Below are 19,124 nucleotides of genomic sequence, written 5' to 3'. Positions count from 1 at the left end.
CTTTGCGTGAGAAAAGACTGATTTCTATTGCTGAAAATTGAATAAATAAGAAAAATAGCAGATACACTGTGGTCTTTTCTATTTTGCAGTCGGTAACCACGTCAAAAAATTTGGTTCAAATTTTTAATCAAGGATTTAGCTTTCTGTCTGAATCAAACTTAAAACGTTTATTTGTGTCCGACACATTGTATTGACTGTAGTTTAATGCGTGCTCTTATGAGTCCGGGCTCAGAAAGATGTTACAATTACTGGGAATGCGTTCTTATAATAAGCATTAAATAATGCCAAAATGGGGCATTTTCAATGCCTCACTGCTCCTTAATGAGCATGGGCACCCCCCTTTTTTATTTCAAAATTAAAGTGACAAATGACAAAATATTCAGTGGACAAAGTTTGAACAAAAATCTATCGTCACTTTTATTTCAGAGGAATTACCTTAAAATGCTCACTTGCAGCCTGATACCCAATTTCAATTACAATAACTGATCTCAGAGACCTATAAAGACAATTTTACTAGAGATAAGACCCACAGGCAAACGTTTCTGGATGAATGTTCGAGATAATGATCGCTGCGAGCTTCATCCTCCGTCATCGTCAAGTACAAGGCCATGTTCAACAACCGAACCAAACAAATCAACTGAACATAGCGCGATACAATCAAAGGCTCCTTCGAGCTACCTAATGGTATGTGGTAATTAATCTATGAAGTACTGTCCTTTGCCTCTTTTGAAACTAAGAAGTGTTGCATTTGTAAGGTGTTAAGTTGAAAAGTGCATCATGTTAATAAGCAGCCATTAGTTGAGCATGTTCATAGAAATAAGGTCTTCATCTAATATATATAACATTTTGACAGGAAACACTGGTAATCCTTTTAGTGTCTTTTTCTCTGTCTGGATTATGAACATCAGCAGTGCAAATATTGTTTAGACAATTTGTAAAGATTTCATTAGTTTGCACATCAGCACTGGATGTGTTAGGGTTTTGAACAAACTCACCCCACTCTTCATGGGTTGCGAAGTTATGCCATCTAGCCATGCATTTTGCACTTTTATGCCTTCAGTTTTAAATAATTCACTAGTGTCTACAAGATATTTGGCTGCATGTAATACTTTCTCAGGTCTGACAATCTGAAACTGATAGTGATGCTTGCAACCAAGTCGCCTTTTAACTTTCATTGGAATGGTCTGTGATTTGCTTCTTGGCCTTGGGAGACAATGAACAGTCGAATTTACATCACTTGGCACATTGACAATGTTGCCATGAATAGACAATTGACCAACCCTAGATGGTTCACGGAGCTGCATAAAAGGTATAAGAGGTGATATTAGTCACTCCTCTAGTGATGTGAAATTCAATACATTAGGCTTACAAGGAAAACCCATCTTATTGGCTTTAGAACAGATGGGTAACCTGCCTTGTTTTAGACCTTTTGTATTGCAAGTTAGACAATTGCTTTTTCAGACTTTTTTTAGACTTTTTTCTATTGCAAGTCCTGCAGATCCATTTAGTGTCATTGACACTTTTAAAACCAGTAAGACAGGACTCAACAATGTCTAGTGAACATGCCCTATATTTGTTTGGATCACATTTCACTACAGAGCACTTGAACCACAATTGGTCACAACAAGTGCATACATATTCTAGGCCACATGCACTGTTTTTTGTAAAACAAATTTATCATAGAAATTGCATCGTACTTGTTTTCTTGTGGCTGCAACTCATGACTGCTACATGTTAGTAGTGATACACCTTCCAGAACCTCAGCCTCTTGTCTTTTTCTTACCGACTGTTTGGTTATTTGCCTTATGTGCTATGGGTTATCTGATTTTCGTTTCCTGAAGGAGCGCTGCTCAATTTCTCTGACATGTTCTGGGTTCACTTTTGTTCTTTTAGCAGCCTGGTGTTTCTTGTTCCCAGATGTTTTGCTATTAATGTTGCAGCCTTGTACTCGTTTTTGATTCTCATTTATTCTAAAGTTGTCATCAGCTCTTCTGTCTTTCATGTATTCTCTCATGTATTTTCTTCTCTAAGCTTTACGTTTTTCACTGTTATTTGTTTGCTGTTGTCACTTATCTCCATTGTTCTGTTTTCTACTATGGAAACATAATGAAATTCATCTAGGTGTCCAATGTAAATGTTTAGGGCATTTGTAACATTCACTGGTTTAACAACAGTAACTGGAGGAAAATTTGGATTTGATTCAGCAATATGAATTGATAAATTAAGACAACTGGCAACAGCTTGAATTATGATAGCATCAGCCCATGTTCCTTGGCATGACTTTCTTTCCAAATAACCTTGCCAAGAATGCTCAGTTTTACTCTCTATAAAATTGTTCAGGGTGATTCACTAAATACTGAATGCCAACACTGCGCACATAGAAATGACTATTAGGATTTCCATAGAGTTGATGTGATACAGCCCTAAAAAATCAATCGCCACCTCCTTCAACATCAAGTGCAGTTCTCCTAACTGAGACAATCTGAATTCTAATAAACAGACAGAATTTGTGGGTGATATAAAAGATACTGATATGCAATACCGGTACTCATTTGCAGGACCAGGATTTGACTCCATATCTCCACTCAATGATATGATTCTGCTCAAAAAATGATACGTTTTCATTTGGAGCTGCCTTGATTTTCTGAAAATATTACCTTCAGCTATCATACAAAACAGAGGCAAGTTTTTATGCTTTGGAGTCCTTGTTCAAAAAATACACAAACTTAAACTTTGTCTAATGAAATACTTCTTTGAGAAAACCATGAATTTTAAACCTCTATATCACTCTAAGAAATGACAACCATGGTATCCACACAACATAGCCTTCAGCTTGGAGGATTTCGTGACATTAATTTCTAATGTATGATTTCACCGACATTTTTTTTTTCCTTGCCATTAGAAAGTCTGGTAACCATTTTGTAAGAAATTATGGAGGGTTCTCTTTCACGTCTCATTCTACACTGAGGATGGGAGACAATGGTAGCTCAGAATTCCATACATTCACATTTTTATCTGCATTTCTGTAGTGACAATTACTTGACAACTGAACTGGTATTTTATTTTGATTTTCAAACTGCTCGGGTATTGTAGGATTACCTTCGATAATCAATTGCTCCTGACCTTGGTGTATTTCAGGTGGTATTCAGCAGGTAACAGATCATCTGCTTGGCATTTATTTGTTGTTTGATATTTTGTATTTGTTGTGGTATTTGTTATTTGGCGTATATTGTATTTAGCATTTGTTTGGCAGTTGTGTTCAATCTCTACAGCTTGTCACAGTTGTGGCATTTAAGTCCCAGCGAGAGGGGAACTTGACCAAAGCTTCATCGATCTCCTTTGTCATGTGACATTTTCCGAACAGCTTCCCAGCGAATTGCGAAATATTAAAAGCGCATTTAATTTTAAATCATACGTCCTGCGAGTATTTTTAGAAAATTCAAAATGCACTACAGTAGAAGGAGGGCAGCTTACCTTTTTCCCCAGACCATAAGGCATTCATTTCGAATAGTTCGTTTTGTGCATTCTACTCCTCGTCATCCAAATGTATCTTGGAGACATCGTAACTTTTAAGACTTTAAAACCCATTTCTTTCCACTCGAGCTTTCTTGAGCACATTTCCTGTTCGTTTGTGAGGTCTTCAAAAGTGTACTTTGATCAAAGATGGAGCGAAAGAAAAGAAAACTCGCCTTGACAATTTTTGCGTCGGGCTCGACACAACAAACACCATTTTGTAAACATGTACTGCCACCTATGTCCCACCCGCTCCCCCACGTATATGAACATAAAACAATGACACGACTTTGTGACAAAACCAAACCTAGTATCGGGGACAGGGGGAAACGTGTTTAATTCATGTTTAATGCGGATTGAATGCATAAATTAATTGTCTAACGGGAATGGAGTGACAAATGCAACCATCACTATACCTCATGGTATGAAGTACATACCATGAGGTAAAAAGGCAGTGTCCACTGCAATAAGGCTGCAACTGACGCTGGTCGCTTGTTATCTTCCCCATGGTGTAGTAGTGGCTTTGGTGACTAGTAATGGACTATCTTCACCTTTTCTTCATGCCTCCAGTTATACAGTAACTTAAGTTTACTTAAACTCGTCATTAAACCCGATACTTTGCTGTTGGGAGATAGAAGAAATAAGGCAAACAGTGAAGGACACAATCAGACAATTGCTTTGCCACTGCTTTTCGACGTAGATCTTATAGACCTCAGTGTACAATGAAAGAAGAGTAATTTTATTTTGTTTAAAGATTAAGATTTTAGAATGTCTCATGGTGCTTACTCATGTTCATTAAATGACTGAGAAAAATACTTTACAGTGATTAGCTGGGGAAGCCAAATTCATCGTTACTTTTTAATTTGCACTGCCGTGCAAATGAACGCGCGGGTGTTCGTGATTTTATCGCTCAGTCACACAGTAAATGAGTAATCGTTTGAAAGCTCGATCAGCTAAGCATTATACACATCAAATCAGAGGACGAATGAATGATAAATCTGGACCTGCGGTGCAGCGGACATTTTGAATTTTAATACTCGGTTATCTGGTGTGAGTTTTGGAAAGGAGAAGTAAACTGACACCTCTCGGAACTCCAAATCGAAAGTCACTCGGATGCAATCGGATGTCCGAAGAATTTCCGAACCCACCCTCCATACATTTACGGCTCCAAACCACGTATCAGAACAGCGACAACCCTCGTATTTGAAATTCAAAATGGCCACCACGATTTAAAATACACGTGGCCTATTTCACCCGACTTCCACTAATTTGAAGTGAGGGTTCCCGATGGAGTATGTATTGAAACATTTCCAATAAGCGCCCTGTTAAACCCATCCGACTAAGGAGAGTGACTAATCGACAAATCTCAATCAAATTTGTCACTTTCCCTAGCTTCCACTAGTTATAACAAAAAAAGATGGCGGACTCACTTGGCTGAATCGTCTCCTCAATGAGGCGTAATTTACGGGTCATTGATGGATTCACTTTTGCTTTGTTATTGAACCACTTCAAGTAAGTCCTCGTTATGCTGTATTACTATCATAATTAGGCATTGAAGTAAAAGGAAGTAAAAGAAGTTAAGACCCAGTCCTCTCGATGTAATATACCAGTAGTGAATAAATTAGCCAAAACACGCTGATATGTTTTCTGGCCTAAAAATTTTGAAATAAAATTTCGATTGTTCAAAAGCTGAATAATTTCAACCTTTTGGATAGCTCACAGAGTCTACCTCCAAACCTTTTTGCTCGAGGGAGGGGACAACCAGACCAAATCAGTTTAACATGGTGTACGCACATGTTAACATCAGTCAGAAGCTTATCGGGGTGATAATCTTTAGCGGCAGGTTGTGGCTCAAATTGGGTTGAAAATGACTTGAACGTCTCAGAGATAAAAGTATGCAATTGTTCCACATCTATGGACAAAACAAGGAAAGAACCTTAATTAACCAAGAGAATATGAAGGGTAAGACAGTTACATACAGTCCTTATTCTCAAGATAATCTTTCTTAAGTTATATTTAGATATGATATCCAGTTTTCCAACAATGTTTCCACGAGTGTTGTGTGGATGTTCCCTTGGAGAATGATAATGCATGTAAAGCCGCTTGGACTGTCCACACGAGTAAAATTTGCGTCACGGGATTAATTATTTCTACAACTTCTTGAGATTTTCCATTTAGCAAGAAAAATCCGGAAATTTCGGTTGAAAGTCAAATGGAACAGTAATTTTCCGGAAAATCCGTTCGTAAATTGTAGACTACTTCTAGAGGTAGTCCTCTGTTTCCGTTCGAAGCGGAATGACTGAAATTTCCTTACCATTTGGTAAATGTTCCAGTCTCCAGTATCTCATCAGCCGAAAACAATTACTAGAAATCGAAATGTAAATGGCAAGGGCCGTCTCATTTGGTTGGTTTGCTGATTTTGGAAAACCCCTCACCGTCATCCCAGCCGGTTCATTCTGACAGATAGTAAGCACCCCAAGAGTGATCTAAACATAGCTTGACAAGGATTACCTTAAAAATATGGCCTGTATAGGGAATAGATTGTTTTACCCTTGATTCTCACTTGCTCTCAACTCTATGGATTAATTAAGCCTAGGAATTTTTTTTCCTTCATTAGTCTTCGTCTGAGAATGCTGGGGAGGTTGCAATTTATGTACACCCACATGTATCTCCAAAAGTATTCTCTCGGCTTATGGTGTGTAAGGCGCCTGCACTTGTTTAGATTAATGATAAACACGTGTCATTTACGGCGTCAGAAAACACCAAGCTGACGTCGAGCCCCGTTCAAACGATCGCAACACAACATATCGCAACATTGTTGGTCCAGCATTCACAAGATCCGGCAAACGATCGCAGCATTTGAAAGCAACATATCGCAACATTGTTGGGTGCAGCATGTGACGTGTTGCGACATGTTGGGTATTGACAATTGAGCTAGTGTGCATGCCCGAGCGCAACATTGCAGAACGAACTTGGCCAAACGACTATAACATTATGCATCATCCACAAATGTTGCATGAAAATTTTGACCATTTTCAAATTTGAGCCAACAACACCCAGCATGTCACAACACGTCGCAACAGGGTGACCAAACGCGCACAACATGCTGTGCCCAACAATGTCGCGATATGTTGTGTTGAAATGTTGCGATCGTTTGGTCGGGGCTTCACATATTTAAACTGTCCGCCATCTTGGACAAGCTATCTAAGACTTCAAACATTTTTCTTGAAATAAATCAGTTCAGTTCAAACGTTTTACAAGGAATCAAGAAAAACAACAAATTACCACAAGAAATCTGGAACAAAGTCATCATAAGATGCTAATTGAAATAAGAACAGAAACTTGAGCTTAAAACACCATTAAATTTAGGTAACACACTGTTTAGAAACATGCGTCAAGAAACGTCAAGTCACGTGACGTTTACGAGAAAACTTTCTAACAGGTAATTAAGGGATGAATAACGGTTTCGCTCGTTTAACGGTAAGGGTTTTAGTTCCCGTGAACGGTCAAAATTAGCCTCGCACGTAAGTAGAAATTGCGACAATCGCAGAATGTGTAATTTGCTTTAGACGTTTATATTTTACGATTAATCGCATCTATCACATTATTTTCGATCGTGATTAGTTCTCCCCGTGCCTATTTGTCACGTAATTGAAGAGTGATCACGTGGGTGTCCAATTACAGGTTTAAAATTTCATATTTTTGTAATTGGATACCCAAATGATTCGCACGCCATAATGAGATACCTTTCACCAATGGAATACCAGTGGATTGAGTGCAATTCCTTTGGTATCAATTGTACCATTGGAAGCCAATGGACGAGTAGAATGCACCCCTAATCAGCCTAAAGCTGTTGGAAATATTGGAAGTCTTTATAATGAGATGCACTTCACCTATGGAATACCAATGGATCGAGTGTCATTCCATTGGTACCAATAGTAGAGATGAGTGCACCCCTACTTAGCCTGAAACCATCCGAAATTTCTAAACTCCCCATAATGAGATGCATTTCACCAATGGAATACCAATGGATGGAGTGCCATTCCACTGAACTCCGTTTGTGTGTATTGGAAAACTCTCAATCTCTGTGGCCTGTTGTTGGGACTGAGATACAGACAAGTTGTAACTTTAAATCGAGTTTACGTGATCGTTTTTACCTTATGACTTTTGCCCGTTGTCTTTTCAGCAATGCACTTTTGGAATCCCCGTATAACCTTTTGATATGGGATCATCTATATATCACTGTGTCTTCTAATCTCGATTTTCAGTCAATCTCTTACACAAAGATATTCCTCATCTCCCATCATCATCAAAATCAAGTACAAGGCCATGTTCAAGAACCGAACCAAACAAATCAACTGCACATAGCGCGATATAAAAAGGCAGTATCCCGTGCAATATGGCTGCAACTGACGCTAGTCGCTTGTTATCTTCCCTATGGTATTGTGGAGGCTTTGCGGGCTAAGGGTGGACTATCTGCATCCATTTATCACGCTTGGAGTTACACAGTTACTTAAGTTTACTTAAACTCGTCATTAAACCCGATTCTTTACTGTTGGAAGCTAGATTGTCTTTCAAAACACTGCTCCTTGGCTTTTACTGGGAAAATGATTAATTTCATTTTTTTGCTTAGGTTATCCACGTTTTAAGTGTGGCGTAGAATATTAGCAAATTTATAACAAAAAAAGATTTGTCATGGCATTGTAACCTGCATCCATACAGCCCATTAAGGATAAGACTAAGTATAAAAAAGTTCCTGGCTCACAGTAAGCAAGTTTCTTTAGAATTTAATTGACCCGTCAGTAAATGGAAACTGAGAGAGACAGATGTTCCCTTATGTGTTTTCTTTGCATAATCGAGTTATATTCATTTGCAAAATAAATAGAGGAGACTTCTCTGTCAGTCAGAGTGATAGGTCCCTGTAGCTACTACAGATCTCCGTATTGTGGTAAACCTACGACAATCCACTGCCTGAAATTGAAAAAATCAGAAAACAAAAGACAATTTTGAATGTAACTACACCAGAATGTCCAACTTACACATTACGTTTCTTTCATTTGACATTCGAAAATGTCGAGTAATGTATGGAAGGTCACTTTGCATTTTTAATAGCGAATTTACATGTTGATAGATGCTTATAGCCCCATGCATCTGAAAAGCTTGAAAAACGACGCAATTCGTGCAAACAATCCGAAAATGCACAGGCTAAATAAGTCCTAATCCACGACTCAAAAAGGTAGAAAATCTCAAGGAAAAGAGCAAAGAACAAGAAAATTGCAGGAGATAAATCATTCTTGATACATTGCCATCCCGATAGATCCTGTGAAGAAAACTACCGATTCCTAACTTCTTGTCTAATATCGCTACTATTATCCAATCTAATAAAACAAGTCAGTCTTCATTTCTTAGGCTGTAAACCAGCTGCATGGCTTTTTAACTTGTCTCTCCAAACTGTCAATGATATGTATTGACATGTTTGAGGAATAACTGACAAGCGCTACAAAAGGCGCTTATGCTCAGTTTTTCATCGATCCATCAGTTCTTGTGGTAAGAAACCACACTGAGAAGTTTTAACAGTGCAAGTTAACAGATTCTAGCTCACAGTTTAGCTACAAATAGCCGCCTTGCTGATCAATATGGCAACAGCAAACTTTCCTGGAGATCGACAGCAAAACACAGTTGAACAACTAGGCTGTTATTCAGGTTTATCTGCTGGACTACACAGCCACCTGACATTTCTTTCACTTTTAAACTCGTTCCTTTCCGTTACTGCATTTCTTGGAAATGCTCTGATCCTAATTGCTCTTCACAAGGAGTCTTCCCTCCATCCGCCGTCCAAACTCTTGCTGCGTAGCCTTGCAACAACTGATCTCTGCGTCGGCCTACTTTCAGAACCGCTCGCTGTTATCTACTGGATATCAATGTCTGCAGAAAATGAGGATTGGAATATTTGTCACTACATATTCGCCGTAGGCTTGTTGGCAGGCAATGTTTTGAGTGGAGTGTCTCTGATGACAATGACTGTAATAAGCGTGGACAGACTTCTCGCCCTGTTGTTGGGACTGAGATACAGGCAAGTGGTAACTTTAAAACGAACCTACGTGATCGTTATTACTTTATGGGTTGTGTCCGCTGTCTTTTCAGCAGTGCAGCTTAGGAATCGCCTGATAACCATATGGTATGAAGTCATAGTTTCATCACTGTGTCTTGTAACCTCTGTCTTCTGTTACACAAAGATTTTCTTCACCCTCCGTCATCATCAACTTCAAGTACAAGGTCATGTTCAACAACCAAACCAAACAAATCAACTGAACATAGCACGATACAAAAAGGCAGTGTTCACTGCATTATGGCTGCAACTGACGCTGGTTGCTTGCTATCTACCCCATGGTGTGGTGGAGGCTTTGGTGACAAATGGTGGACTATCTTCAACCTCTTATTTTTGCGCTTGGAGTTATGCAACCACTTTAGTTTTCTTAAACTCATCATTAAACCCGATTCTTTACTTTTGGAAGCTAGAAGAAGTTAGACAAGCTGTAAAGGACACAATCAGACAAGCGCTTTGCCATTGTTTTTCTACTTAAATCCTACGGACCAAAACGATAAAAAAAAAAATGGTCCAAGATTTCAGAACTTTTTCTGAGGGTTCCGTGTTGATACCACACTTGCGTTTCTAAAGCATAAGATATCTGTCTGAATTTCATTCCGATAAATTAAAACTTTGTTTCAAATGACGACTTGTGCTTTTTCCGTTATAAATAAAGAGAATAAAACAAAAAAAAATCATTCCACGTGTGAACTACGCTTAATTGCAAGTTAAGCGTATTTAATAAATCAAGATAGGCATGGATTTCCTTCTACGTCACTTAATCATCGAACATAGCGCGATACAACAAAGCAATATCCACTCCAATACGCGTGCAACTGACGCTGGTCGCATGTTATCCTCCCTATGGTGTAGTGACGGCCTTGATGGCTAATAGTGGACTATCTGCATCTTTTTATCACGCTAAGATTTATGCTATAACTTTAATTTTCTTAAACTCGTCTTCAAACCCGATTCTTTACTGTTGAAAGTTATATGAAGTCAGACAAGCAGTGAAGGAGAAAATCGGACAAATGTTTTGTTTTTGTTTTTCGAGTTAGCTTTTGTAGACCAATACGATGAAAAGATCATTAATGATGTCCTACGACTAAGATTTTAAAAGTTTTAGTGGACATTGCCTGAAAATAATAGTGGTACTTACTCATTTAAACATATCAGCATGAAATGTTTCTCTTGCAGTAAGATAGCCGTCGAGAGAGTTTTCATCATTGATGTAATTAAATTTCTAAAAAAAAAATGTTTCAAATTGTAAGTTTAAAAGTTTGAGACTGTAAAGAGAGACGAGAAATGAATTTTTTTTCTCCGCGTGGACTACATCACACAAAATGAAATCATTAAGTGAAAGAGTTGATAGGTTTTGTTGTTGTTTTTTTGTTCATAACACAAGCAGAAAGTTCGGAATTTTTATGAGATGGGTGAGTAATTATGACACGAAGGAACACAAAAATTATGCGCTTAATTTTTTCAATAACAAACAGCATCGAGTTTAGTTCCATGATTCGTCTTTAGTTCCAAAACTCAATGGATATTCACAAAATTGTTTATTATACATTTACCGCGGAATAAAACAAGGATACTGTGGAATACGTAGTGAACTCTCTGGCTAGAATTATTCGAAAATTATGACTCAAGTCTTCATTGAGGCTTAAGCTGAATTTTTCATTTTATTGAAACATGCAAATTTTTACAAATTTATTTTAGAGATGGCGCATATTTCTGCAGCCGCGAGGGCAAAACGAGTTAATTACTAACATACCGAAATTAAAATCAAAAGGCAGAATGTGCTTTTATATGAAGCAGTATTTTTACAATGAACATAAAATTTAGAAGTTACCCTCCATGAGGGATTGAACTCAGTTATGTCTGTTTAGAATTTGGGAACATTGAAACGGGATAAGCGGCATTCTTGTTAAACTTTTCAAACCGTGCTATTAAAATAATGGTTTGCAAACATCTTTCTTTAGAGACAGCTTTTCCGTATTTAATATAAATTGAAGCGTGTATTTATTGATCGAAGCTCGACTGTCAGACTTAACATTCTTCAGTGGCGTACTAGACCAAAGATGAGACCAAAATCTTGTAGAAAAATAGCGTTAAGATTATTGGAATGGTAAACGTAAAATATTTTTGTCAAAAATTTAACATTTTCAGGTAAAACAGAAAACGTTTAGGACTCCCTTTGTTAGCAAGGCGTATATTTCTTGGCATAATTGTTTTTTTGGCAGGGAAGTTAAAGTAGTCACTTTTATCCGTGTCATTGGTATAAACGGTGGATGCCGTGAATCATCAGCTGTTTAAATTAGGGATGGTGGGCGATCGAAAGATCGTAGCGAACCACCTTCGATTAACTAGAATCGAGCCATTTGACACTCGAAAATCAAAATCAAAGTGTTTCCAAGAAACACATACACCTGTTCTAAAACGGGTCGGGCATTAGCCTGAAATATCAAACACGTACATATCCAGCCCTCAGCCTAATCACCGGGTATTAGTCTGAAGGCGAAATCGGAGATCACTGATCATGATTTCAGGCTAGGCTCTTTGTTTATCAGGGCTTTCTCTTAGGACTGGCGTATAAATTTGCGGGATAAGAGAGGTCAAACAATACTTGGTGTATTGTTTTGTTCTTTCTCGTCTCGTGTTCATTGAACGAGGTATATATATTATGTATCAGCTCCTAGTTTCTTCTCCCGTGTCTGTTTTTCACCTCGTGATATCCATCATAGTTAATATGGCCAGTAAAACAAGTCACTTGCAGAGCAAATTGAGTGATTTGCATTAAAAACAACCGTAACCCGCTGTGCGAATCACTTGAGCCCGCGTTGGTCATGAATCAACGTTTCTCCGTGAGTAATTTATGACTTATTTATCAGTTCAAGGCTGGCAAAGTGGTTAAACTGCTGAACGTTAAGGGTGCAAACTTTTTTTTTTCTCCCGAACTTTTAATGGATGGTTGCGATTATATAGGCATTGGAAGGTAACAATGTTCAAGCCATAAATGTTATGTAATTATATACAAAACTGAGACAGAATTAAAACACTTTTGAGCGAGAAACCCTCGAACATGTATTTTGGCAACGCTTCAGTTAAAGACCGTTAAAGCTTTCGAAGGATCGAATTATGCAACCATCGTTTTTGTATACTAAATAATCTTTAATTTGTTCGACTCCAAACACGAAAGATCAGTCCATCGATTTGGCAGTTTACAGATGAATCACAGGTATCCCAATCTCCTTGGGAGCCGTGACTAATTTAATCAGTTACCTAACAAAGCGTATTAAATATAAGTGTTTGTATGGGCATGTAACGATCTTATATAACAGTCGAACTGTGGGAAAGAAATTCAATTTAAACGATTACTTCGACTCTTCTGTGTGCCACTTGTGTATCCGTGGCGCTTTGGGGCCGTTTCAAAGCGTAACTTGCTACCGCAAACACGAGTTAAAAATGATCATAACTTGTTGATCAATGTTTTGGTTTGTTTGGCTTCTTCTTGGTTTAGAAGACACTGGATATGCAACAGTTGAGCACCGCTCCACAAACCCATTGTTTTCACCCGTTTCTCGGCTCTTTTGATGTCTCTTGTTTTCAACTGAGCCCTTTTCTCAGGCCATTATTGTATCATAAACTAAAATCTGTGGTACTATCATTCAATGCATTTTTTTTTTCCTTACCATTGGCCCAAAACCCGCCGCGTGACATGTGACAAACTTGGTGATCGAGCGATAAAACATTTATTGTACTCTGTTATCGCAAAATATAATGATTTGTCTCGCAGATCAATTGTTTGCCTCAGCTTTCGGTATCAGCAAATAATTGACCTGCTCGCCACTGACAAATCCCGATATTTTGCTACACCTCATCCAATAACTGTTAATTTTCATTCGATGCATGTTTCTCACTTTTCATTAGATGAAAGAGCCCAACATGTGACCTGCAAATAACTGGCTACAAATAATGGTCTACTTATGCGTAATACCGTCCAAATGCGTTATCCTGCAAATAATATTCCGCTCACGCGTAATTGTAACCACGCTTTTGTGTGAAAAAAGGCGGACCGCTTACCTAATATGTCAGAGAATAATTTAAAGATGTAAACAAGCTTTGGTGATCGAATAATGAAATAATTTATTGAATCGGTTATCGCAAAACATCAATAGTGGTAGTAGTAGTAGTAATAATCATCATCATCATCATCATCATCATGATAATAATAATAATAATAATAATAATTTACATTTATATTGCGCAGGATAAATGAATATCTGATCACTGGTGCATATCTTGATCTGTCCATATCTCGTGGATCAATTACTTGCCTTAGACTTCGGCTTCGGAACAAGAAAACTGCAATCAATCATTCTTGACTGATACATTTCTATCCCGGTAGATCCCATGGAAAAAAAACCCAGCAGATTCCAGATATTAATATCGCCACTATTATTTATCTCAGTATCACCAATCTAAAAAAACTGACCAATTATTAGTTTGATGGGTAACCGAGAAAGCAATTAATTTTGGATCTGACTGGTAGATTTGGGAATTTGTGAAATATTTCCTGAGGCCAAAACATGTACTTCAAAATCAATGGCAGGACAATAAATTGCTACCTTTCTCCTTTTTCCATGTTTAGTATCAAATGAAAGAGAATGCAGATACTTCTATCTCGTAGCTTTCTGTCAACGAAAAGAAATAAAACTAGTCATTCTTCAGAGTCTTAGGCTGTAAACCAGCTGCATGGCTATTTAAGTTATCTTTCCAAACTGTCAATGATATATATTGACATGTTTGAGGAATAACTGACAAGCGCTACAAAAGGCGCTTATGCTCAGTTTTTCATCGATACATCAGTTCTTGTGGTAAGAAACCACACTGAGAAGTTTCAAAAGTGCAAGTTAACAGATTCTAGCTCACAGTTTGGATACAAATAGCTACCTTGCTGATCAATATGGCAACAGCAAGCTTTCCTGGAGATGGACAGCAGAAAGCAGTTGAACAACTAGGTTGTTATTCAGGTTTATCTGCTGGACTACACGGCCACCTGACATTTCTTTCACTTTTAAACTCGTTCCTTTCCGTTACTGCATTTCTTGGAAATGCTCTGATCCTAATTGCTCTTCACAAGGAGTCTTCCCTCCATCCGCCGTCCAAACTCTTGCTGCGTAGCCTTGCAACAACTGATCTCTGCGTCGGCCTGCTTTCAGAACCGCTCGCTGTTATCTACTGGATATTGATGTCTACAGAAAATGAGGATTGGAATATTTGTCACTACATATTCGCTGTAGGCTTGTTAACAGGCAATGTTTTGTGTGGAGTTTCTCTGATGACAATGACAGTAATAAGCATGGACAGACTTCTCGCCCTGTTGTTGAAACTGAGATACAGACAAGTTGTAACCTTAAAGCGAACTTACGTGATCGTTATTACTTTATGGGTTGTGTCCGCTGTCTTTTCAGCAATGCAACTCAGGAATCGCCTGATAACCATGTGGTTTGGTATCATAATTACATCACTGTGTCTAGTAACCTCGGTTTTCTCTTACACAAAGATTTTCTTCATCCTCCGTCATCATCAAAATCAAGTACAAGGTCATGCTCAACAACCGAATCAAACAAATCAACTGAACATAGTACGATACAAAAAGGCAGTGTCCACTGCATTATGGCTGCAACTGACGCTTGTGGCTTGTTATCTACCTTTTGGTGTAGTGGAGGCTTTGGTAACAAATGGTGGATTATCTTCAACTCCTTATTTTTGCGCTTGGAGTTATGCAACCACTTTAGTTTACTTAAACTCATCATTAAACCCGATTCTTTACTGTTGGAAGCTAGAAGAAATTAGACAAGCAGTGAAGGACACAATCAGACAAGTGCTTTGCCATTGTTTTTCGAGTTAGCTTTTGTAGACCAATACGGTGAAAAGATCGTTAATAATGTTTTGGGACTAAGATTTTAGAAGTTTTAGTGGACATTGCCTGAAAATAATAGTGGTACTTACTCATTTAAATATATCAGTATGAAATGTTTCTCTTGCAATAAAATTGCCGTCGAGAAAGTTTTGATCATTGCTGTAATTAAATTTTTAAAAATTTGTTTCAAATTGTACGTTTAAAAGTTTGAAACCGTAAATAGAGATGAAAAATGAATTGTTTTTTTTTTTCTCCGCGTGGACTACATGACACAAAATAAAATCATTAAATTAAATGGTTGGTGGGTTTTGATGGGTTTTTTTCGTTCATAACACAGGCAGAAAGTTCGGAATTTTTATGAGATGAGGGAGTTATTCAGACACGAAAAATCGTTTACGAAGGAACACAGAAATTATGCCCTTAATTTTTTCAATAACAAACCGCATCGAGTCTAGTTCCATGACTCGTCCTTAGTTCCAAAACTCAATAAATATTCACAAAATGATTTATTATACATTTAAAGAATAAAGTAAGGATACTGTGGAATACGTAGTGAACTCTCTGGCTGGAATTATTAGAAAATTATGACCCAAGTCTTCATTGAGGCTTTAGCTGAATTTTTATTTTATTGAAACATGCCAATTTTTACAATTTTGTATTATAGATGACGCGTATTTCAGCAGCTGCGATAGCAAAACAAGTTAACTACTGACGTGCCGAAATTAAACAGGTGGGATGTGCTTTTATACTAAGCAGACTCAACATTCGTCAGTGGCAGTAGACCAAAGACGATAAAGATTATGACCAGAGATAAAATTATTGTAGAAAAATGGCCGTAAAGTTATTGGAATGGTAAGCAAAAAATATTTTTGTGACCAATTCAATCGTTTTCAGGTAAAACGGAAAACGTTTAAGACTTATTTTTCTTGGTATAATTGTTTATTTGGCATGGGAAGTTTATTCCAAATAGCGTGAGGAAAAAACACTTTTTAATTGGTCTTTTTCATTGAGAAAACAAAAGTTGTTAGGTTACAACATTTACAGGTTGACTGAAAAGAAGGTCATATATTTTCAAAACATTTTTTGGAGACTTGTCAACACGGTTAAGTTTCGCCTGTCAAAGAGTCACTTTCATCCGTGTCATTGGTTTAAGCGTTGGATGCCGTGAATCATCAGCTGTTTAAATTAGGGATGGTGGGCGATCGGAAGATCGTAGCGAGTCACCTTCGATTAACTAGAATCGAGCCTTTTGTCCAACTCTCCACTAAAGTCTATCGCAAACCGACACACACAGAAAGATATCTCTCGTTTGACTCTCACCATCCGGCTGCTCACAAAAGGGCTGTGGTGAAGTCTCTGACTGATCGCGCAGGAGCTATCCCGTCTCCTGTTGACCAACAATCAAAGGAAATGAAACATGTGATCGCGGCACTCAGGGCGAATGGCTACCCGAAACGCTTTGTTATTCATGCAAGTAAACCGGAACGGCCTTCTCAACAAACGCCTGCAACTCCACCGGATGACAAAAAGGGTTTCTGCATTTGACCGTATGTCAAGGGCACTACAGAACCGATTAAGGGAATCCTAAGCAATTACAATATCAAAGTTGCTTTAAAACCACACCATACCATCGGCAATTTATTTCCCAAACCAAAAGACCCAGTCCCGAAAGATCAGACTCGTGGCGCAGTTTATTCAATTCCCTGTCAAGGTTGTGGCAAAAGCTACATCGGAGAAATGAAACGAAAATTTTCCACCCGGCTCAAAGAACATCAAAAAGCGGTTGTAAACAAACAATCGCACAAGTCAGCTTTAGCGGAACATTGTTTACACTCTGGCCACACCATCTCCTGGGAATCTTCAAAGATCTTACGTACAAGCACAAATTGGCGCGACAGACGTATTTTAGAAGCATGGGAAATTAACACTTGTAGGAATCCGCTGAACCGTGATGATGGTATGCACTTGCCGCACGAATTTTTAAATTTAGCCCTAAGGAACAGAACATAATTAGCTCCGATTTGCCGATTTGCATAGTATAAGAACGTGCCTTTTCAACAAATTCCTTGTCACTTTCCCCTGATGAAGGCTGAAGTTTTAGCCGGAACGTTGGGACTTTTACAAAAATAATTTTTACTAACATTTTTACATTTTTAAACCAGAGTAACGTTTTTCAATCATAGAATCGAGCCATTTGACACTCGAAAATCAAATGCAAATTGTTTCGAAGAAACACATACACCTGTTTTTAAACAGGGCGGGCATTAGCCTGAAGCATCAATCATCTCCCGCGTTGAGCCTAATCACCGGGTATTAGGCTGACGGCGGGCGATGACTGATATTTTAGGCCAGGCCGACATGAGCGCGTTCTTTGTTTATCAGGGCTGCCTGTTAAGGACTGGCGTATACATCTGCGCGATAAAAGAGTTCAAGCAATATTTGGTTTATTGTTTTGTTCTTTCTCGCCCCGTGTTCATTGAACGAGGTATATATATTATGTGTCAGCTCCTAGTTTCTTCCTTCGTGTCTATATTTCAACTCGTGATATCCATCACAGTTAACATGGCCAGTAAAACAAGTCATTTCCAGAACAAATTGTGTCACTCCCAGCAGTTAAGTATAACAAGTCATTTTGCTGCGTAAACTGAGTGATTTGCAGCACAAAACAACTGCGATTTGAATCCGTAACCCGCTATGCGAATCACTTGATCCCGTGTTGGTCATCCATCAACGTTTTTGTGTGAGTTATTCATGAATAATTCATCAGTTCAAGGCTGGCAAAGTGATCACACTGCTGAAGGTCGAGGGTGCGAACTTTTTTTTTTCCCCCGAACTACTAATGGTGTTTGCGATTATATAGGCATTGGGAAGTAAGAAGGTTCAAGTCATTAAAGTTATGTAATTATATAAGAAACTGAGACAGAAAAAATTCGCGGAAGAATTAAAACACTTTTGAGCGAGAAACCCAGGAAAATGTATTTTGGCAACGCTTCGGCTTAAGGCTATCAAAGCTATCGATGGATCGAATTATACACCCAACTTTGTTATGTACCAAATAGCCTTTAATTTCCTCGAATCCAATCACGAAAGATCAGTCCATCGTTTTGGCAGTTTACGGATGAATCACAGGTCTCCCAATATCCTTGGGAGCCCTGAAGACTTTAATCAGCTTGTTTAAATTGGGACTCAAAATGTTATTGAAACTGTGTTTAATTTTCTTCCATTGTTTAGTGGTATTTTTCAGCTTCCAGCTAATATTGGATTGATTATTGATGGAAATTGAAAACTGCCATGAAATAATTCGCAGTATCACCTTCCGTGCAATGGTGACAATAAGTCCGGTTTCAAAAATCTGAACAACCAATCTACCAACAAGGAATTTGATTATTTTGTTTTGCTGGATTTGACATTAGAAAGACATAATTTCCAGTTGTAAGCTTGAGTGTTCTTCCAGTGTTAAAAGAATAAATATTCCCACATGAAATGATAAGGTATCACTAATAGTTACCTAAAACAACCACTTTCAATACAAGAATGTTTGGTTCTTGAAAGTAAAGAAAACTAGCACGGAATTGACGTCTTCAAACGACTACTTTC

General features: G+C 38.1%; 2 protein-coding genes across 2 annotated transcripts; both read left to right on the top strand.

The window, feature by feature from the left end:
• The first annotated feature begins 9,149 nt into the window (after nt 1–9,149).
• LOC110048797 (melanocortin receptor 5-like) lies at nt 9,150–10,296 on the top strand. Its single transcript, XM_020754571.2, has one exon. It carries the CDS (start codon nt 9,150–9,152, stop codon nt 10,095–10,097), a length of 948 nt encoding a protein of 315 aa, XP_020610230.2. The 3' UTR covers nt 10,098–10,296.
• A 4,199-nt stretch (nt 10,297–14,495) lies between these two features.
• Nucleotides 14,496–15,629, top strand: LOC149116345 (5-hydroxytryptamine receptor 1D-like). The gene has a single exon (XM_089278755.1). The coding sequence runs from the start codon at nt 14,568–14,570 to the stop codon at nt 15,513–15,515; it is 948 nt and encodes a 315-aa protein (XP_089134881.1). The 5' UTR covers nt 14,496–14,567; the 3' UTR covers nt 15,516–15,629.
• The last annotated feature ends 3,495 nt before the right edge of the window (nt 15,630–19,124 follow it).

The sequence above is a fragment of the Orbicella faveolata genome, unplaced genomic scaffold, assembly GCF_042242905.1.
Source record: "Orbicella faveolata isolate gen_17 unplaced genomic scaffold, um_ofav_v1 contig_12, whole genome shotgun sequence".
NCBI lineage: Eukaryota > Metazoa > Cnidaria > Anthozoa > Scleractinia > Merulinidae > Orbicella > Orbicella faveolata.
Note: the sequence above shows the minus strand (reverse complement) of the source record. Positions and strands in the feature narration are given on the sequence as shown.